The sequence below is a fragment of the Pezoporus occidentalis genome, unplaced genomic scaffold (genome assembly GCF_034315485.1).
Source record: "Pezoporus occidentalis ecotype Australia unplaced genomic scaffold, CSIRO_AGI_Poc_V1 ctg23, whole genome shotgun sequence".
In the NCBI taxonomy this organism is placed as follows: Eukaryota; Metazoa; Chordata; class Aves; order Psittaciformes; family Psittacidae; genus Pezoporus; species Pezoporus occidentalis.
In genome coordinates this window covers 5619562-5642264 of record NW_026914180.1, presented here as the reverse complement: position 1 = coordinate 5642264, position 22703 = coordinate 5619562, and the positions used below count along the sequence as shown (strand labels likewise).

The window sequence follows — 22703 nt, the reverse complement described above, 5'->3', positions numbered from 1 at the left end:
TATTATTTTACATTTGCCAATTTAGCTTCAACTACCTGGTAAATGGAGTCTTCTTAAAACCTAAAATGTGAATAATTAGAAACTCTTGCCAACTAGTTTTCCAGCTTTCCTGTGTTGTCTAAATAAACAAAACGGGGAGAAATTAAATTTTCATATTACGAATCTCATGATTAGATCTCTGCGTCATATTGGCATCACTTGCCAAATAGGAATTCTGAATTGAGAGAACATTTTGTAATTGTTCTTTGTTTTGACAGTGATCCCTCAGCAGAAAACAAGCCACAAGGGCAGGTTTCAGGTTTAGAATGAAATTGAACATACTCGTATGAGTCACTGGAAATGAAAGTTCATATAGAATTGTTGCTTCAGTAAATTTTTGTTTCCTGCTGAGGTAATCTTTGTTAACAGATTTACTTTCCTATTCATGGATTTCTAGCCCCCTCAGCAGAATACAATTCCTTTAGCTGTCTGTTTCTTATTGTCTCCTGGTCACCTCCCACATGCCATGAAAATGGGATTTAGTGACTACATAATGCACATAGGTAGATTCTGGCTTTCTTGTAAGGTGCAGCTATTGAGAATATTGTGCTGTTTATCACCACAGCAAATATCAAAGCAGCACCAGCAAGACTTTTAGACTGAGCTCACAGGGTCATGCTTTTTATTCTTGTCAATGGAGAAAACAGCCTGATTCATATAAGAATATTGCTTTGCATACAAAGACTTTTTTGACTGCAGGCTGAAAGCTTTGTGCCAGAGTTAATTTGTTCTAAGCAGTGAGAGCCTCAGAATGGTGCAGATATTACTTGAAGACTCTGATGTGAGTCTCTAGCATGGCATCCATCTACCCGAGTTACTGTGTCCACCTTGTCGTACTGTGACAGGGATCAGCAGAACTGAGATTTGGTCTGCTGGGAGGGATTGTCTGTGGAAGGATAATTTTCCTCTAGAAAATGTTTTCAGAGTTTCAAGTCAGTACAAAGTTCTTGCATCTTCAATTGTCCTTCAGTTCCATCTGTTTCAGAAGGTGAGGAAAGTGATCTCCACAGTGTTTTAAAGATACATCCTTGTTGCTCAGGATCTTCTCCCCTCCTCCCTGAGGTTATGTGGTAAGCAATTTCTCAAAGCTCAGTCCTTGTACTGCTTAAACTAGGCATGATGAAACCTGAATTGCACAAATACTCTAGAAAAATCTGCCTCGCACTTCCTCCCATAATTTCCAGGGTCTTTGTACCTGACCTTGGCCTGATCATTTATCTTCTCCATGCTGCTTTTGTACAAAATGAGTTATCTTCCATCATTCTGAGACTAAGGCCATGCAAATATATCCTGCTGTATCTCCAGCTTTGCCTGCTGAAGAAGTTACCCCTCTCAGCACCTTCCCATGAGGGGTCTTATTACTGCCTCTTTCCTGGAGCTGCCCCAGCATATTTGCTGACTGAAAGCTGTTTGCTAAGTTTTTCTTGCAATTCCTTTCTTTTAGTCACCAAGATCGATGACCTTTCAGTCAGTACAACTGGTGATACATTAAAAGAAATTTACAGTTAGTTTAAGATAACTTAGGCTATTTTGATTGAGACAATTAGGAAGTAACCATGTAAGTAGCTCTGCAAGGGGATGTCTGTAGCTCCCACACTCCCCCCACAAAAAAGCATCTGAAAGTGGTAACCTCAGTTGGCAAAACTAGGGAGAAGGTGTGTATTAACTGACTTTAATCATTAATATCTTTTAGTTCATTGGAAGGAAGAAGTGGGTACTAAAGGTTATTATTTAGATAAATGATCCAAAAGACAAGCATAAAAAAAGACAGATATGCTGAGTGAAAGCAGAAACCCATTTCCCCAATCCATTAGCATTTTTAGTTTTAAACTATAAGGAGATTATCTAATATGTGACGCAAGGATGACTGAAAAAATGTAATCAGATGACTTTCTTGTTATTAAAAGGAAGAAGTAGGTTGCAACTAAAATGAGCTTTTAAATTAGTGCTCTGTGGGCATCACAGTTAAAAAAACACAATTATAAATCAGGATAGCATCATTGATCAAAGTCCCGCATTATGGCACTTTGCATTTCCTATATGAAATTTATATAATCCAAGTTTCTGTGCCAAAAAAAATTAAGTCTGCATGAGAGACTTAATTCTATGCTGAATGCTGACCTTATCTAAGGAACACTTGTATTATATTGTCATTTATAAGGCAGTTTTCATCAAACACCCATAAATATTTAACAAGGGACATTTCCTTTTCCCTCTGTTCTTTCACCTTTGTTGTTAATTGCTTAGCTTTAACATAGCAATTGCAATTCTGTTCTCTGAAGATCAGTCCTTATTTTTATTAGCGATTTCTTTAATTCTGACAAGGCAAACAATACATGGAAGTAGGAGCGACATTCCAGAATAAATGCCTACGAATGCTTGAATTCGACAAACAAATCCCCTAAAATGGACAGTTACTGTTACTTTGTTAAAATCACTTTTTACCTGTTTATTTATCTATGAAAGTGATAACACTGACAAGAATAAGTATAGTGCCACTAACACAGGAGCAACTGCAGCGGTAGTAGTGTGCAGCATCAGTGTTCATTCCACTGCTAAACACATTCTTTTTTATACATGGTGTAAAGTAATTGTTTTCAGGGACAGTTAATTTCCAGGAGCTTTTTCTAGCACAGTGGGGTGCTCCCAGCAATTAACAAAAGTCTTATGGCATTTTTCCTGAGGATTTGTTAAATGTGCAAAATAGGATATGTATCTGAGCCAGATACAATGAGGTATTTGGAGGTCTTTTCAGGATGATAACAAACTTTGGATCTTGTACTGTAACAAAGGTACCGGTTTGTACACGTTGGTTGCCATTCTACATCTTAATCTCAGTTCCTATAATGCATGATTTTATTGCTTGTAATCTAGTATTAATTTAACATACAGTTCCTGTTCTGGAACCACACTTACCTGACCATAACCAGAGTGCAGCACTGGACTGTGTGCACCACATCTCTAGTTAAAGATCGTTCTCTCAAAGTACTTTGAAATAGCAACACTGGTTTAACCCTGACAGAGAAGAGTTCTTTTCCCTTAGTTTAGACAAACATCTTTAGCAGACCCAGTCACCCTGTCCTCTGTAGTCTAATGTAGAGAAATAGTCACTTCTGGAGAAAAATCTCATCTAACAAATTTTAGGCTTCTGCTAAAGGGAGAGATGGACAGTCCCTCCACTCTAAATCCAAAACACATCACTGTAGCACCTACTAGGAAGAAAATGAACTCTATGCCAGCCAAAATGAGGAAAACTGTTAACCTGATGATTAGACTGCCACTCATTTAAAAGGGAGTCTCACATGACTGGTTTAGATGCAGTCATCTGCACTGTAGATAGCTAGTTAAGTGACTTGTATGCAAAGAAAAAGGCAGCAAAACAAAACCGTATGTGCATGAATTGAATAACCTCATGTTTGCACAGAAACCACCCTAATCTACTTTTACACTTGCTAACATCCCTTTCAAGCAATCACCATCTTTCAAGACTGCAGTTTTGCAGCTACTTTAGAACACCCTCAATCTGCCATGCACTTGTCCAGGTAATGCATTTTCTCATGTTCCCTTAATGTTAACACCATGTGTTAATCCACATGGTTGATTGTGGCCCAATCCACCAAAATCCAAGATTTGATCCAAATGAAACTAATAAGCTTTTCAGTTGGGCTGGATTAATTTTCTGATTCAGCTACAGAAAGGAGCTAGCAATGGGAAAGGGAAGACTGCTGCTCTTTCCAGTAGCAGCACAGACTAAGATCACCTAAATCACAGAACCACAGAATTGTTTGGGTTGGAGTGGATGTCTGGAGATCATCTAATCCAAGGCAAGGCCACCTAGAGCAGTTTACACACAAATTTGTCCGGGTGGGTTTTAAATGTCTCTAGAGAGGGAGACTCCACAACCTCCATGGGAGCCTGTTCCAGTGCTCTGCCACCCTCAACGTGAAGTTCTTCCTCATGTTGAAGTGAAACTCCTTAATTTTTAGCTTATGGCCATTGCTCCTAGTTCTGTTGCTAGGTACCACTGAAAAGAATCTGGCATCATCCTCTTGGCATCCACCTTTAAAATACTTATATGCATTAATAAGATCCCCTCTCAGACTTCTCTAGACTAAACAGGCCCAGCTCCCACAGTCTCTTCTCATCAGAGAGATGCTCCAGACCCCTGATCATCTTCGTGGCCCTCCGTTGGACCCTCTCCAGTAGTTCCTTGTCTTTGTTGTACTAAGGAGAAGTCAAGATTAATAAATCAGTTATAAAACTACCCCATTAGCAAGTAACAAAAATTACCACATTAAAATAGCCTCTTGGTAGAACAGCTATTTCTCAGGCTGCTTTAAAGGTGATTTCATTACTTTAATAACTAGAGCTGGTCCTTCTGTTGCCCTATTTGTGAACATTTGCACCTGTGCCCAATATAAACTAGATTTTGAAACACAGGTGAAAACAGAAATTACAAAAGCCATGGCATAGTTAGGGTTGGAAAGGACCTTAAGATCATCTAGTTGCAATCACAGGGGCAGGGATGCTTCACACTAGACCATGTCGCCCAAGGCTGTGTCCAGCCTGACCTTGAACACTACCAGGAATGGAGCATTCACCACTTCTTTGGGCAACCCATTCCAGTGCCTCACCACCCTCACAATAAAGAACTTCTTGCTTATATCTATCCTAAACTTCCCCTGTTTAAATTTGAACCCATTACCCATTTGTCCTATCACTACAGTCCCTGATGAAGAGTCCCGCTCTGACATCCTTGTAGGCCCCCTTCAGATACTGGAAAGCTGCTATGAGGTCTCCACGCAGCCTTCTCTTCTCCAGGCTGAACAGCCTCAGCTTTCTCAGCCTGTCTTCATATATGAGGTGCTCCAGCCCCCTGATCATCCTCGTGGCCCTCCTCTGGACTTCCTCCAACAGCTCCATGTCCTTCTTATGTTGGGGTCTCACAAGAGCAGAGTAAAGGGGCAGGATCACCTCCTTTGACCTTCTGGTCACAGTCCTTTTGATGCAGCCCAGGATACGGTTGGCTTTCTGGGCTGCGAGTGCACACTGAAGCCAGCTCATGTTCATTTTCTCATCGAGCAACACCCCCAAGTCCTCCGCAGGGCTGCTCTGAATCTCTTCTCTGCCCAACCTGAATCTCTTCTCTGCCCCTGTAGCTCCGGGATTGCTCCAACCCAGTTATAGGACCTTGCACTTGGCATGGTTAAACTTCGTAAGGTTGGCATCAGCCCACCTCACAAGTTTGTCAAGGTCCCTCTGGATGGCATTCTTTCCCTCCAGCTATCAACCAAACCACACAGCTTGGTGTCATCAGCAAACTTGCTGAGGGTGCACTCAATCCCACTGTCCATGTTGCCGACAAAGATGTTGAACAGGGTTGGTCCCAACACCGATCCAAGGGACACCACTCATTACCCAACCTGTATCAGCTGGACACTGAGCCATTGACCACAACTCTTTGTGTGTGGCCATGCAGGCAATTCTTTATCCACCAGGTGGTGCATCCATCAAATTCGTATCTCCAGTTTAGAGACAGGGATGTTGTGTGGGACAGTGTCAAATGCTTTACACAAGTCCAGGTAGACAGATTTTGTGTAATTTCATTGTTTATCAGGAAAGGGTTTGTCACTTTTGCTCTCCTGACTAATTCTGGAAAAAAAAAAAAAAAAAAAAAAAAAAAAAAAAATAGTATGCTAAGAATTAAGGAAATGTTAAGAACAAAGCTTTGCACAACTGGTTATGTATGTACGTGTATGCCTGCGGAGTGGCTGGTTATGTACAGCTTGAATATTCTTTTTCTCAGTGGAAATGTCCTCCTTGCTTACTGCTGACAAAGGTAAGCTGTCTATTTTTAGGACAACCCACATTTGTCTGGATACACTTCAGACTGGCAGTGTTAAGCTTACTGCAGCCCATTCCTGTACGTAATCATGGAAGACCACACAGTTAAAATGAGGTATGTGTCAGTATAGTTTAGAATGTTATGATTACAGAAATCAACTGAAGAGACAGTTTTATTCTTCATCTTATAATTGAAGTTGTAAATTCTTAACTGCAGGTGCCATATTTTCATTAAGTGTTTAAATAAATCCTCACAATATGGGCCCTGATCCCTGATGGGCGACTCCTGCAGCACTGTAATGAAAAGAAATAAGAAGAAGAATAAATAACTGTGCCCTTGTTTATGAGCCACACCAAGATGTTTGTCTGAATTCCCAGCTCTTTAATTAATCCTGAGTCCTGCATGTGAGTGGTTCCAGTTCTAACAGCTGTTACCTCTGTGGTGATCTTATTGCCTGATTTTGAGGTCTGCAGGTGAAAGATTAAGCTTGAAAGGAAGAGAAGCATACTGGCAATTTGACTATACAAATATATATATATATTCAATAAACAGGATCATTAAATTTATAGGAATACGTGGAATAATGATGATGTTACCTGTCTCCTGGCTACAGATGAGGTACCTGTATGTAGGACTCATTTCCTTCTTTGGCATTCACAGAAGTAGAACAACACAGGCTATGTGATCCTAATCCTGCTTTGTAAATTGATCGCTGCTTCTTTCATTTCAGTACTGAAAGACACTTGATCTAATGTATTTGAACACAAGATTAAAGACTAGATACAACTGAGCTCCAGTCCTGACGTAGTAACATCCTCTTTGTAGCCTTGGGCAAGTCACTTAATCTTTGAATTTTGAAGCTTCAAATTTTGTTATGTAAAATAATTACAAACATGTTATGTTGTTAACCAGAGCCACATTAGTGGTGTGAGAACTGTTTAGATGTTCTTTGTGAAGGATGGGTGGTAGGCAAGAAATGTTATTACAGATACATCTGAGCAGTAAAATTCAGATACTGAGCTTAACCTGGGTGAAAGAGCACTGGGTTTAGGGTTCAATATGACCCTGATTATTTCTTTATTCACATAAGTGAGCACAATCTCTACCCTGTTTTGTTAGAAATTCTAATTTCTTATTCTTCCATAACTTTCAGATGCCAAGTTCAGTTGCTTTTTCCCATCTGCAGAAAAGGTCGTTCTCATTAAGAGACAAATAATGCAAATTGGATGCATCCAATTTGAATATTTGAATATGCAAATGAGAACATTTTTCTTCCCAAGTACTGACCTCTGAGTCAAATGGAATTCATTCTACTCTAAGCTGAAAGTGAACTTCTGGGCAATAAAGATGACTGGGTGTCACATGGCATCCAACATATTTTATCTAATTGTGATTCCAGATATTTGATGGCAGTCAGAAAGCCTGTGGCTGGATTTCACGAGAATGAAAAAAGAGAAGTCAGCCTAGATTCCAGTTTTTGTGTAGAAACAGAGGTAATTAAGTGAAATTATTAGACCTGCTCAAGGCCAACATAAAAAATTGTTTTAAAGACCAGTGTTTAAGATTGATGTTACCAGCAGCCCTTTGATGCAGACTGGGAATGCAGCCATGGAACAATCCCAACCTCCAGCAATAAGGAAACAGATTCAAGGTCACTTGCAAGCTGAGATGCTTTATATTGCACATTTCAATGCATTTTGGACTGACCATAGGTTCTTATAGTACCAAGGATTGTCCTTTTATTAGGTAATCACTATGAGTGATTGTCAGATGAGAAAAATCTTGCCATCATTATCTATAATGGACAATACACTATTATTCTCTAATAGAATTTAGAAACATTGTTGCATTTTGTTCTTTAGTAACTAGGTTGAATAAGGGTGTGATCCAGTATTACTCTCCAGTTCCTTCAAAAGTAATTACATACTAAAAATTGCAATACATCAAAAATTTAATTACATTAAAAGTGCTTACTAATATTTTGTTATTACTCTGTTTAATCTTGGCATCTGCATGCCATCCCTTAATTTATTTCAGTTAATTTATTAATTTATTAGTCCATTAATTTATTTCTGTAAAAATTATAGGTCACATTGTGAAATTCTTCTTATATTGCTATGGAGTCAAAACTCCCATTATTTTTTTCCCAGAGTGTAGCTTCAGTGAAGACACTGATTTGGGGTTCATGGCCTTGTGCATGCAGTGATGCATCTAACAGAGGAAGATAACTAAGACTATGCTTTAGTTTATATGTATTTCAGATTTTTGTATAACCATATTTTTTCAGTTTATAATACTTAAATTTACTAGTTTTTGTATTTAATTCAATCAGCCATTTAAATATTTCCTTGATGTTAAAATAAAATGTTTATTTGGGTCATAAGCTTCAATGCTTTTCTTAAGTAAATGAAATATAAACTGCATAATAAAATATGCAGGGGGGACACTCCAACAGTAATTAAACTCTTAACAGAGTAATTAACCTATTTTTTTCTTTCTTTTATATGCATAGTCACACAAACTTATATGAAAATACTCTAAGTTGCTGCTGCTTTATAAAGGCAAAACCACAGTTTTTGGGAAAGTCAATAGACAGTGATTTTGTGCAATAAATGAGTATATTTTGGCTCTCGTAAAGAAATTATAGAGAATGTAATGCTGTCTTCTGCACCAGCTTATTTTGACACTATGGGAGGGTAACTATATTTCAGAGAACTTTAGATATAAATAAAATAAGCACAAACATATAAATAGATATATAAATACACAAGCACACATTATGTACAAATATGCATACAATATATAAATTAATGTAATGATTCGAAAATCTACACCTTAAAATCTATTGTATGCATGAATTGGTAAACAAATTTTTCCCCAAAATTCCATAAACTTGTCCCACTGACATTGTGCATCAGTATTTCTTATTCCACAACATAAGGCAGGAAGAACTGTCTGAAAATTGTGGTCTGTAGTTATTTCTTGATTCATGAATCCTTTATGAGGATTGTGCATATGCAGAGCAAGAGGACAATATAGTTTCTCACATTTTCTGTTACTGTCAGTACTAAAAAAGGCATCAGCCGGACAGAAGAACATTTTTGTAATTGCTTTGAGTGCATGGTGTAGCTCACAAGCATTTCTCTTTGTAACAGTGGTGGCTGGAGTAGCTCCCTCTGTTCAGTTATATCATTCCTTCTGCTGTATGAATAAAGAATGAACTGGCTCAGAGAATTAATTCACATTAAATTTTTCATTTTTGCTGGGTTATGTTCCCCTAGCTCTGTCTGGCTGTGTACTGCTGTGTCAATACTGCTGAACCGGTAGAGGGAACAAATTGAACAAGAAAGAACAAAGCTGGACAGGATGGAGAGGTACATGGTCAGGTATTTTTACAAAGTGCAGAAATGAAATCCTCACTTGGGTATTTCAGAAGCTCTATGGAGATTATTAGCCTGCAGTAATATAAAAATCAATTAGATGTAGGGAACTTGGAGTTGTACAGCGTCTTCTGCAGGGTTACTTCACTAGTGCCAAATTATATGATAAATTTTATAACACGTACGGACAAAATAACTTTTGATTCAGTTATTCTGTAAGGTTCTTTAGGACATAGACAAGAAATTTGAAGCTTTCTTCGGGGCTATTTGACAGGAAAGCTGGTGTTCCCTCAAACCTGCTGTTCCCTCAAACCTGTCATGACTTAAGGTATGACCAGAAAATATGAATGGTTTTGATTCAAATTTTCTATAAGATGGGATCAGAATTTTGGGAAGGCCTGACTGCAACAGCCATATCAATGTGGAACATGTGGAAAATAGGGGGAATTGGCTAGAAGTCATAAAGCTGAAGGACACCTGTAGCAAGGTCAAAGGTATGAGCATAGGTATGGATTTGGAGAAGGCTGAGGTTCGTAATGACTTCTTTGCCTCAGGCTTTACTGACAAATGCTCTGACCACACCACCCAAGTCTTGGAAGGCAGACGCAGGAACTGTGAGAATGAAGATCCTAGGCCCACTGTAGGAGAGGGTCAGGTTCAAGATCATCTTAGAAACCTGAACGTACACAAGTCCATGGGACCTGATGAAATCTATCCACAGGTCTTGAAGGAGCTGGTGAATGAAGTTGCTAAGCCACTGGCCATCATATTTGAAAACTCATGGCAGTCAGGTGAAGTTCCCGATTACTGGGAAAAAGGTAATATACCCCCCATTTTCAAGAAGGAGAAAATGGATGGCCAGGGGAACTACAGACCAGTCAGTCTCACCTCTGTGCCTGGCAAAATCTTGGAGCAGTTTCTCCTGGAAGGCATGCTAAGGCACATGAAAATCAACAAGGTGCTTGGTGACAGCCAGCATGGCTTCACTAAGGGGAAATCCTGTCTGACCAATTTGGTGGCCTTCTATGATGGGGCTACAGAACTGATGGACAGGGGTAGATCAATTGACCAGCAGGTCAATGGAGGTGATCCTGCCCCTCTACTCTGCTCTTGTGAGACCTCACTTGGTGTATTGTGTGCAGTTCTGGTGTCCTCAACATAAAAAGGACATGGAACTGTTGGAACAAGTCCAGAGAAGGGCCACAAGGATGATCAAGGGACTGGAGCACCTCCCGTATGAAGACAGGCTGAGAAAGTTGGGGCTGTTCAGCCTGGAGAAAAGAAGGCTGCATGGAGACCTCATAGCAGCTTTCCAGTATCTGAAGGGGGACTATAGGGATGCTGGGGGTGGACTCTTCATTAGGGACTGTAGTGACAGGACAAGGGGTAAAGGGTTAAAACTTAAAGTTTAGATTGGATGTAAGGAAGAATTTCTTTACTGTTAGGGTGTGAGACACTGGAATGGCTTGTCCAGGGAAGCTGTGAATGCTCCATCCCTGGCGGTGTTCAAGACCAGGTTGGACAGAGCCTTGGGTGACATGGTTTAGTGTGAGGTGTCCCTGCCCATGGCAGGGGGGTTGGAACTTGATGATCTTAAGGTCCTTTCCAACCCTAACTATTCTATAATTCTATGATCTCCTTGGGCCAGAGAAGGTGCACTGTTTCTGTAAAAGCAAATAAATTCTGAAGTATCAACACAAGATGCAAAACAAAATGAATCTATCCTATGAAACCTTGTTAACTTTGTACTATTCTTACAGTGTAAATAAGTGATTACTCACAGAATAATATGATTTTGAAACAAAAGACATTTTTGTAACCTTATCATTACTGAAAATAGAAATACTGGCTTCTGCAAGTTTATCAGTGACCAGTTTGTAGGGAATATACTTCCAAGAAGAATGAATGAATGGTGTACTTGCTTTCACAATGAAGAAAGTCTTTGTCTCTGTGCTTTTTTAAAAACTCTGCAGCCTTCTATCCTCCCATGTATGATACATAGCCAGCGTACTGTGGTGAGCTAAGCCCATCATCATCATAACTTGTCACATGATTGGCCAAATGGAGCTCTATGCTTTTTTTTCTCTGTAATGTGGGACCAGAATTTTGGGAAAGCCTGATTGCAACAGCTGTATCAGTGTGGAACATGTGGTAAATAGGGGAATTGTCTAGAGGTCATGAAGCTGAAGGACACCTGTAGCAAGGCCAAAGGTATGATCATTTCCTTGGGACAGAGAAAGTGCACTTTTATGTCAGGTAGTAGTTATTACAGGTTGAGCCATGCATGACCACATCTTTGATGAGAAATGGGGTCAGTAACCATGCCCATACACTGATGGAGACAGAAGGATGAATATTGATACTTTCAACTTCATGTGGATAAGTCTGGGAGTTGTCCCACTCCCCTCAGTTCAGCCATTAGTAGTGCCTAGGAGAGCAGGGCACACCTGGTCACCAAAGAAGACATTCAGTCCAAGATACAACTTGAAATCCGTTAATGTAGGCAGACCTTCCCCTTTACTGCTCCTTTGTTGAAAGACCAGGAGACATGCCTTTTCTATGTGTAGGATTCAGCTGGCAATGAGAAGGTTTGGGGTGACTTCATCTAGGCCATGGATGAGATTTACTGAGGGAATGGCAAACAGGCGGGCCGGGGAGTAGTGGCATTGTCATGAAGAGCTTTTGACCCTGCCTGCACACTTCTACTTAGAGCACAGGAAAACCTGAAACAGAGTAAGTGGGTGCATTTCATATCCATGGAAGCATATGCTAAACCCACATCACTGGAGGGAATTTACAGGGTTAGTAGATAAGAAAGCCAAGAAGGCCAGTGGTGTCCTGGCCTCTCTCAGAAACAGTGCAGCCGGCACGGCCAGGAACATGATTGTCCTGCTGTAGTCTGCACTGGCGAGGCTGCCCCTTGAATATTGTGTTCAGTTCTGGGCCCCTCACTACAAGAAAGTGTGTTGGAGTGGTCCAGAGAAGGGCAACAAAGCTGGTGAAGTGTCTGGAGAACAAATCTCGTGAGGAATGGCTGAGGGACCTGGGGTTTTTTAGGCTGGAGAAGTCTCAGGGGTGACCTTATTGCTCTATACAACTACTTGGAAGGAGGTTGCAGTGAGGTGGGGGTCAGCCTCTTCTCCCAGGTAACAAGCAATAGGACAAGAGGAATGGTCTCAAGCTGCACCATGGGAGGTTTAGATCGGATATTAGGAAAAATTTCTTAACAGAGAGGGTGATCAGACATTGGAACAGGCTGCCCAGGGAAGTGGTAGAATCACTGTCCCTGGAACTGTTCCCAAACTGTGTGGATGAGGCCCTCAGTGATATGGTTTAGTGGTGGTCTTGGCAGGCCTGGGGTAATGGCTGGCCTTGGTGATCTTAAAGGTCTTTTCCAACCTAGTTGATTTTATGATTCTATGTGACACACCACATGTAAAATATGGTCCAATGTAGCCATGTAGCATAGATATATATGGAACATTCAGCACGGGGTATCTCTGCAGTTGAAATCATTGGCGGTGTGGGTGTAATTTGAATGTAATGTATAGCTTAGAGGACTTAAGATGAAAATATTTTAGAGTTGGATGAGTGACAACCTATTCCTTCTTCTATCCTCCCACCATCAAGACAGTATGAAATCTCTGGAGTCCGTCATTCAAATACTTAGATGTACCCAAATGATTTAAGTCACTAGTGATGGCTTTTGATTTTATATATGTATCACCCCAGGATCTCAGGATCCCACTGTATTTTTGTTACTTGGAGGTGTAATTACTCTAATAAAATATCTACTTGAGAAAAAGTTAAGCGGTCAAGAACAAATTGGCTCATTTCACATTACTGTCATGATTTTTGTTAAATCTGAGATTTGTTAGATTTGTGAGATTTTGTTAGATCTGAGTCCACTTTCTGAAAATAAGTATTGTCTTATGTTATAAAATAATCTGTTCTCATGATGTCAGCATGGTTCTGATAGACCACTGGTGGAATGGATGAGTGTTATACGTTCTGTGGATCAAATACTAACCATGGGAGCTCTACTTCGAGTGTAGTTTTTGATGGGATAGCTACATAAAATTCTCCTGGTCAGGAGATCAGACTTGGCAGTGTAAGTGATCCTGTTTGGCCTTCCAGCCTTTGATGCTAGCAGTAAGCTTATACAGCAAAGAGAAACTTTAGTATAGCAACTGGCAGATATTGTAAAAAATGCATTTTATGTACTACTGTTGCATGAAGGAATACCTGCCGAAATTTATTTGCAGTGTCCTTGAACAACATTGAATTCTCCAGATTAGGTGGTGCCCATGGAGCTAGCCTATTCATTTTGCTAATGAGACAGAGGAGGAAGATAAAGATTTTAAAAACTCCTGGCATCATATTTTATTAGCCACCCAATATAATTATTGACAGGGATCAAGGATGTTAAGTTCCAGAAAAGGACTACTTATTATCTTAACACTCCTGAGACGCATTTAACACATTTGAATTTAATTAGAAAGGAGTATCCATGATTTAAGAATAAATCTTGCACCTATTAAATTTAGAAATTAAGATGATTTATTTCCTTTAAAATTTCTGGCATTTTGGATAAAAGTCCTTCATAAAAGGTGCATGGCTTACTTTCAAAGACTAAATTTATACAATGTGATTTTGTCAAGCAGACTGAAAAATGATTGTAGTTTAATACTGGATAGATTTTCGAAATGCCTTCCGTGTGCTATTTAACAGTACAGTCATCTTAGTCATGATGAGTCAGATACTGAAATTAAGAGAGAAAAATAAAACTATCTAATACAAAAAAAAATGTTGTTTTTATTGTTTAAGGATTTGGCAGTGCAACCTATCTTCTCCCAAAAGTGTAACATTTCATTTCTCAAAACTATGTAACTAACAAAAAATAACTTGAGGATAGTTTAGAATGAGCACAGATGGTCCAGCAGATTAATGATTTTTTTTCTTTTGGCTTTAAGGGACAATAAGTACAGCCATATTAAGCAGTCAGGAACTGCTAATATGGGTGGATATTTGCATTTTCATCATTTATAATACAGTTAATGCATGGTCACATGTTTTAGAATCAATAGTAAATTGGCAGACTAAGATGTCTAATGAAAGGTGTTGAATGCCGACAAATCAAAGGAGGATATTCATAAAGGACAGAGAAACAATCACATGTAAACAGAGCAGAGCAAGTACAGGCATCATGATGGGTGAGACTCTATAGCCTGTGCAGGACATTGTGTATAGTGCTATATGCAACAAACCAGAGTGGCGCAGGGGCTGGAGTTATTTTTAATGATACTATGTAAGCACATCAAGAGTGGGAGCTAAACACAGACTGAAGAGAAAGAACAGGAGTGAAGAAAGCGTCTGTTCTGTAAGGACAAAAAAATTATTTCTGGCACTTTGGGTTCAGAGACATATGCTGGTACTATTATTCAACCAGTGGTAAAACAACATAAAAGCTTCTAATGATTATTTGCTAACAGAAAAAATATTGACTTCACTCTGAAATAACAGTTCTGCATCCCATTATTATGTTGCCATGGAACCAACCCATGACACTGGCAAGCTTATATTCCATATGGGCAAAAATAACATTCACAACTAGTAAAGTATATATGTACATAGTACGTCAAGAGGTTCCCAAAGATGAGAACAATGATAAGAAAAAATTTGCATTAAAAAACAGGGATAGAGAGGATTTTTTTTTTTTTTTTAAAGGATGTATTTATTATGGTCAGTAAATCATTGCTAATACTACTGGCAGATGACACACAAAAACAGTTTGCAAATACTGGAAATAACAGAGTGGTAAATTACAAAGATGAGTTAATTATATAATGTTTGGGAAGCAGAAAATAAAAAAGGCTTGAATTCAGTCAAACACCCGTGTGCAAGGAATTGAGGTCCTATCTAAGAATTGGAGAGCAGTGATTCAGAATAGAAATCATGGATTGCTGCTGATTGATATGAGCAAAGTTCAGAGGTAGCCACTATTTTCTCCCTCAAGGAAATGATTGCTATAGCATTTGGATTTAAATGTCCCTAAAAGTGGCTTTACTCTGTATAATCATATAAGTGGTCATAACAACCCAAAACAAAGATAAAAAACTGTTAATCTTACTTTAGGTCTGCCAGAAGGAAGTCTTTAACCTACAGCTGAACTGCTGATAGCAGGAAGACAGGAATAGATACAAGTTTCTTCAATCGCACATTCCATTTGCTTCTGGGAAGCAATCATATTTTTCACCTTTGCAGCTGTGTTCTGTTTTCCTCTCTAGTGAATCTAGATACAAGGCTGATTCATTGATCTGGCTTTCTCAAGTTATAATGCAATTCTTGTTATACTTTAGCTTACCAAATGTAAGACATTGAAAGGATCACCCAATAAATAATCTTAATGTATATAATTATGATAGTGTAACATTTATTTTTACCATGATCAAATTATTTTAACCTTTCAATCTTTCTTTTGACTTCTGTGACTGGGTGGTAAGTATGTAAAGTACTGGGTATCATCTGTGGCCTGTGTTTACCCTAAGTTCTCTTTAAAATCAATGGTCACCCTCAGCAATATACTAAATTGGTCTTCAGGATTTGATCTGGCCAATTCTTGAGCAGTATCTTGAATGTAATAATGTAAATAGTTATATTAATTGAGAGACTAACTTCCTATTTTCTGTGTAGTCCAAGCTGTATTTGGCTGAATGGTGACTTGAAAAGAAGGCATCACCTGTTCAAATGCTCCTAGATAAATTCAAATTTAAAGACACAATGCCCATTTCATATTTGCAGGTAAAGAGAGTGATCTAAAATCCATTGACAGAATGTAGAAACTTTCCCAGTTAAACAGCTCCAACTTTAGCAACTTCAATTTTAGCCAATTCAACTAAATTTTATTAATTTGAATATCCATTTATTTATTTATTTATTTATTTATTTATTTATTTTTAATGCAAGTTAACCTGGTGCACATAAAATCCTCCCTGGGGATTCAGGACACCAGACACTGGGTTATCCTGAAGGTGAAAAATCATTCTTTTAAAACTAGGCTGAAAAGGAATGAACTGAGCAAAATCTATTTAAGTCCTCTCAATTTTTACACTAGGCAGTTAGGTACCACTAAATGCAAGCTTAATAGAAGTCTATTTTTCATTATTCCTTTTGTGTGTGAATAACTACATTACCATCTTGAGAAAATGTTCTATTTACACCTAAATCCTGCAGAGCTTATATTTAAACCAAGCTCCTCAGGGCTACTGAGGAGAATTGCTGAGGATAGTCCTCCAGCGCTGTCCTTGTTTTATCTGAATATGGATGAAAACCATGTAGAGGTCTTTTAGCCACTCTTTGGTGCAAGATACCTTTGGCTTAATATTTGAGGTTTTCTTTTGGTATGCTTCAAAATACTGCTTTTGTACTCCCATCAGAAATCGATGGATTCATCAGTCAGCATTCTCATCACTTTGCAAGAGCTGCCTATTCTAGACTGCATTTCCTTTGACTGAAATAGATTTTGCTGTGGTGGCTATCATGATCTTCTTTTGGGATTTAGATGTGCCAGAACTAAGCAGTAGAAAGGATCGAAGCTGTTTCTCCTTATCCCACTCCCCCCTGTCTTTCTGTCTTTTTAGCAAATACAACTGTGCATCATGTTTCTGATGATTCACCAGCTAGAAATGGAAGAAAGAACTTGCCAGTTCATAAGAGAACTGTGTTCTCACTCTGCTCCTCAGGTATATTTCAAATTCAATAGATTAAACATACAGCCCAAGTGGAAGCAGAAGGTTCAGTCCTGTTAAATCTTACTGAATTTTATTTCTGTAACAACTCCAAAAGTACAGCTCATTTTCCTTGTAACCTTCTATTTCAGAACAGTGTTTAACATGTCTGCACATGAAATTAGAAATGTATGAAATCCTTGGTGCCTAGATACAATTCTCAGACCTCCTTAACGAAATAAACTTAGTTGCAGATTCAATGATCTTTTTATTTACCACTGGGTAAATAATTTCCCAGGTAACTCAGGAACTAAATCTCACCTCTGGCCAAGTTTCCTAACCAACTGGCGGTAGAGATTAGTATTTACTGGCAGAGATTCCCTAAAAGCCTATATTGCCCTGCCTTAAGCTTAGTTCCTTCTTTTGACTCCTAACTATGGCTTTCACTGTCTCTTCTTCCCCAAACTGCTTTTGCTCTTCTGTCCGCTTCTTGTGGGTCATCCTTGTCTGAATCAATTTGCTGCTTGTCTGTGGCCTGAACACCAACCATACTATTCTTTTGTGTTGGTATTGGTATGTCTATTTTAACATACTGATTGCTGGCCTAATCTGTGATTGTTCGGTTCTCCTCTTTGAACAGACCTTCTGGTCTACCCAGTTCTTAGATCTGGTTTGGTCTGGCTACAGCACTTATGTCTTCATTGCAAATCTAGCAAAGGCCTGAATAATGGGTTCTTCTCACCCTGGTTATAGTACTGTTTCAATTTATTGTGTTTCAATTTATATGAGATTAGGAAAGCTGGGAACCTGTTTGTTCTGTACAAACTTTTCTATAGGCAGCTCTGAGAGAATTGGATTTCTCTGGGATCAGGTTCTTGCATACCAAACAGTTGTCTATTTTTTTTGCAGCTGCAGCTGCTTTCACCACTTTCAGCATCTGAAAAAGAAAAGGTGACTGAAAATAAGTAGGAATACTTGAAGAAAAAAAAAAAAGATGGGTAATAATATTGTCTATCAGACAGAACCTAGTGCTGTGCAGGGAATAGCTGTAAAGTAGGACAACTTTTCCCAAGAAGCATCTCAAAAACGGTGCTCCCTGATACTTCAGGTCTATTTTTAATGGTCCTTTTCTGTTCTTCCAGCTTTGGCGAATATCTAGAAAGTCTCCCTCCTCAAGCAGTGGGCTTCAGGAAGGGAGAGAAAGACGACACACCTGTGGACCTCTCACACCCCTGGTGCTGCTCTGCCTGCAAATTTTATGTACTTGTCTATACCTTCACAAGTATCAAAAGAACAAGGGTGAGACCAGGGCCATATGGAAGCTGAAGGAAGTCCTGCACCCATTCAGAACTACGAGAAGTACATTAAATAGTCAGACATCAGTTTTGCTGACTCTAAAATTTAATAACTACTTCACTGTCTGCTTTTAACCAAGCAAATGGGCCAGAGGCTGGGAAGTAAATAGAGTATCTATTGTAATTGGCATGGATATCATGTATATCAATAGATGTAAATAGGCAGAGAGGGATGAAATTAATTTTTGAAACTTCCTTGGAATAATGTTGCATATTTGGATAGAAATAAGCACCATCTATAATTTAGAATGTGTCCTAGATTATCAGGTTGTATATTTGGACAGTTGATCTACTTGCAGCCTCAGGAATAAAAGAAGTTGCCTGTGTGTATGGGGGGAACTGGGAACAACTGTAAGACTGTGCTTCTGTAGCAGTGCAGTCAGCCAAAACCCAACACAGCAAGTGATCAACAGAAACCACTCGGTGACAAAAAGCTGCTCCAGCCAAGTGGAGCACTAGTTTTAAGTTAAGTACGATCTTTCAGACTATAAATTCTGGTGCATTTACAGTGAAGACTCCCTTCAGGGAGGCCCGGCTGGCTCCCCCCGAGGCCCCTGAGGTGAGTGAAAACTCCCAGCCCCCCGGCGGCCTCCGCCGCTCCCCATACCGCTCACACGGTCACGGCCCCCTCGGCCACGCCCCTCCGCCCTTTCCTGCTAGCCGCGCCCCTGTCGTTGAGCCCCGCCCATCTGCCCTCCCCCGCCTCAGGGCGGCTTGACCACGCCTCCCCATTAGCCCCGCCTCTCCCCCGGGCGGCGCGCGGTGGCGCTGCGTGGTGACGCAGCAGCAGGAGGGGTTGAGGCGGTGTTGTCTGTCTCTCCTCCCGCTCCGCGCCTCGCCGGACGGTGACAGAGCGGCGGAGCTTTCCGCCAGCGCCGTTGCCAGGGCCGCTCAGCCGCCGCCGGGGCCCGGGGGAGAAGCCGGCGCTGCCGCTGGCCATGGTGGCCCGCTTGTCGCCGGGAGGGCAGGAGCAGGCGCGGCGGCGGGCGCCATTGCGCGCGGGGGCCGCGGGACTATGAAGGATGGAAGCGGACGAAGTGACGATCCGTGAGCAGAACTTCCACAGCCAAGTGCGGGAGTACACGGTAGGCGGCACCGCCCCCACATCGCCGTGCCTCTGCGGCTCTTCCGTTTGACCCCCGCCCTCTCCGGGTGAGCGGTCCCCCGCCTGTCTTCCTCCCTGACCTGTCATTGCGGTGCCTTGGCGGTCGCGCTGCCGTGGGACACCCCCCCCCCCGCCGTGCTGTGCTCTTCAAACCTCTCCTTCTCCCTTCCCCTGTTTTACCCTCGGCCCCATTGCCGAACAGCCGTGGGGTTGTCCTGCTCTGTCCCTTTCTCGTTGCCTTCTTTTCGCTGCTTCGCCCTTCGCCCCAGCTCTCTCGTCCAGGCTGACCCGGTGGCGTGTCCCCTGTGGGCTTAGCTGTGCTTGCATCTCCCGCCGGGATGGGTGTGCAGGGCCGTGAGGGCTGGCTGGTGGGGACCTCAGCACTTAACGCTGGCGTGGGTTTTCCTCTCCCTCTGCCTTCAGGGAAAAGAGGAAATGCTGTGTATACATGCAGGTCATAGGTGTGCTGCTGAATGTTCTTCTGTGTGCTCTGTTATGTGTTCAACAACGCAACCTTAAAGTACAGCCTTGGTGGTGGTAAGGTATGCATGGGATTTCATAGCATTGCTTGTGATTCTAAAATCGTCTTCTCTTTTGCTGCACTGTTGCAGCGGATGTGTGAGTAACCTTAGGTTTACCCTGACCTGTCGTGGCATTCTGAGTGCTGCTGCGTGCCTTATGCTTTCCAAGTGAAGCAATACAGAGCTCATGAGCAGTGCGTGTGCTGTCCCATCTTCCTCAACCTTCTGTGGTCAAGTGCAGCACTACACCTTACTTGCACTTGGATGGGACTGTTGTGGTTTCCGCTTTGACTGCCTCGTAATTATTTTCAGGACTGTTCAAAGCTGATAGAGGTGTTTTGATGGGGCTTATTTCTCTTCTGCTTCAGTTCAAGAAAGGAAATACATGCTGCATGTAGGAGACACGCAGTGTTGCCTGTTATGCATGTGCTGTCCTAACTCAGCTGGGTAGTTGCACTCTCTTTGCAGTTAACGCTGTATAAAGAATAATGGATTTCTCAGATGAAAGTATTTTTTTCATAATTCAGCTTTAAGTATTTTTAGATGTACTGAGAGACAGTATTAAATACCACTGTTAACTGATTTATGCAGGCCTATGGCAAGGTTATTTGTTAGCAGAGACTGGGTTGGATCCCTAGTGTATTAATTTCTTTTCTATATTTTACAAATCTGCATATTAAGACCTTATTTCTTCTGGTGAATTATTATGTTTCTGGGATGTTTTTCTGAGGAGTACAAAACAAGGCTGTATAAAGAGAACTGTTTAGGAGATTTTCTGGGCCCTCCCTTTTCTGTGAGTGGATGTAGCATATGTAATGAGAGCTGAGAGTGGTGGAGGGGTGTAAAAAAGAAAAATGCTTCTTTTGGTAAAGAATTCTTCAAGCATTTTTAATCTTCTTTGTGCTGTGAAAACACAGGTGTATTCACAAATTGTTCATCTCTTCTGAGTGCTAGCATCTGTCTTTTCCCTAGTGTCTGTTTTCCCCTTTTATTTCTTTTTTGTATTGTCTCCTCCTTATGTCTGCCAGAGTCTTGTTCCCATGCATTGTATGCTACATAACCTGCTTTTGTACCTATCAAGATGCACACTTTTGATTCTGAAGGAATGGTTGTGTACAGGTACTGTTACAAAGACTGAAGGTCCATTAAATTCTTAAAGAACTAGCTTGTCTGTACTGCAGCTACTTCTCTAAAGCTCTTTCAGTTCCTCTGGAACAATTGCGAACTCTTCCTGTTGGTGTAGCCCTGCAAGAAATCACGTAAGACATCAATAATGTGTTTTAGAGGTGCAGGGTTGCTTTATTTGGAGGCAGAATATTCTTGCTCTTGAAACTGTGCTTTGATCTTTAATATTGATGACAAGCCATCTATGGTTTTGTTTAACCAGTGGGGATAATAATAACAATTTTGCCTTTTAAATCATGCATTGGTACAGTTGTGATCTTGTCTTTAATTTACGGTGGAAGACCGCAGGGTTTTATGAGTGTATAAACTGCTGCTGTCCACAGCTGAGTACACAACCTTCTTGTGGCTTTCACATAGCTGCAGAAACATATTGCAGTTATGATTACACTTGTGGTTAGTTTAAGTGTAACAAGTACATGGAGCATATTGCTTACATGTACCATTATGATAACACTTCCTCCTAATCATTCCTGCTCTTGCTGGTCATGAAGTTACACGGTGAATGTAATTTCTTAAAATATGCAGATATACAGTTGTTGTGTGGGTAGTGGATATAATCATCATCCCCTTGGCTGAGGAGTGTGTATGTGCCAGGAAGTGGAATATGCTCCCAACTTTCGTTCAAGCTGCAGATGGGGTGGGGGCAGTGGAGTAATCAGTAGAAAGGCTTGATGTTTGCTGTGTAATATTACAGTGGAGGAAACCTCTGTGTGCCTGTAAGAAGTCAAATTTACAATATCTGGTAGTATTGTCTTTGGAGACCTAGTTGTGTGGCAGAATCTTTACTGGAAGCTAAAATGATGCATTCATGAGAGAAGAGAAATCAAAGGAAGTTGATGTAATTTTAAAGAAAAAAACTTTTTCACTTTTCTTTTATGAATGTTCTCTGGTTTCTTCGACTAAATAAAAGAATTTGTAGATTGTGCTTTCTGATGGAGTCCTCAGGGCATACTAGGCTTAACTTCAGCATACTGCTTCATTTCTGTTTCATCTGTTCTCTGAACTGGCGAGCTACAGAGTTTTCTATGAAGTTGTGTTACATAACAGAAATTAAAGGCTTGTTACCCTTCTGCTGGTGGTGCCTGTCTCTTTCTGTAGGCACCATCTTCTGCTAATCCCACCTTGAAAAGACAAATGCTTCTGACACATGTTTATAGCAGGGCACATGTTATGAGCAAGGGTAGTAAAAGATTATTATTTTTTTTTTAAATAAATCCTTCGTCTCCTTTTGAGGTCACTGTCTGTGATTTTAAAGCTTAATTTAATTCTGGCCCATTTACTTCTGACCTCATTTGGAGTGTCTGTGTGGTGCCTCTTTTTTCCAAGAGGGTAGCTGTTTGCATTTCAGCTGCCTTGTATTTCATTGCTTCGTGGGGATGATCTTTTATAACAGAAGGTTAACTCCCTAGTCTAGTTTTGGCATGACTCTTCAAATGTGAAACTGTGATGTTGAGGATCTGTTGTTTGGAACAGTTACTGGAAACACCCAGTTTCAGACTTTTTGAGACTTGAATGAGCTTTAAAATTCAGATTCAGTAAAGTGAAC

At 40.5% G+C, this 22703-nt stretch overlaps 1 protein-coding gene across 1 annotated transcript in view; it reads left to right on the top strand.

Moving 5' to 3' along the window:
* The first annotated feature begins 19095 nt into the window (after nt 1–19095).
* The window catches only part of LMBR1 (limb development membrane protein 1), a 78461-nt gene continuing 74853 nt past the window's right edge, over nt 19096–22703 (top strand). The window contains exon 1 of the mRNA XM_062621484.1: nt 19096–19431. Within this exon, the coding sequence (XP_062477468.1) occupies nt 19369–19431 (63 nt within the window). The 5' untranslated portion in view covers nt 19096–19368. The remainder of the gene's footprint in view (nt 19432–22703) is intronic.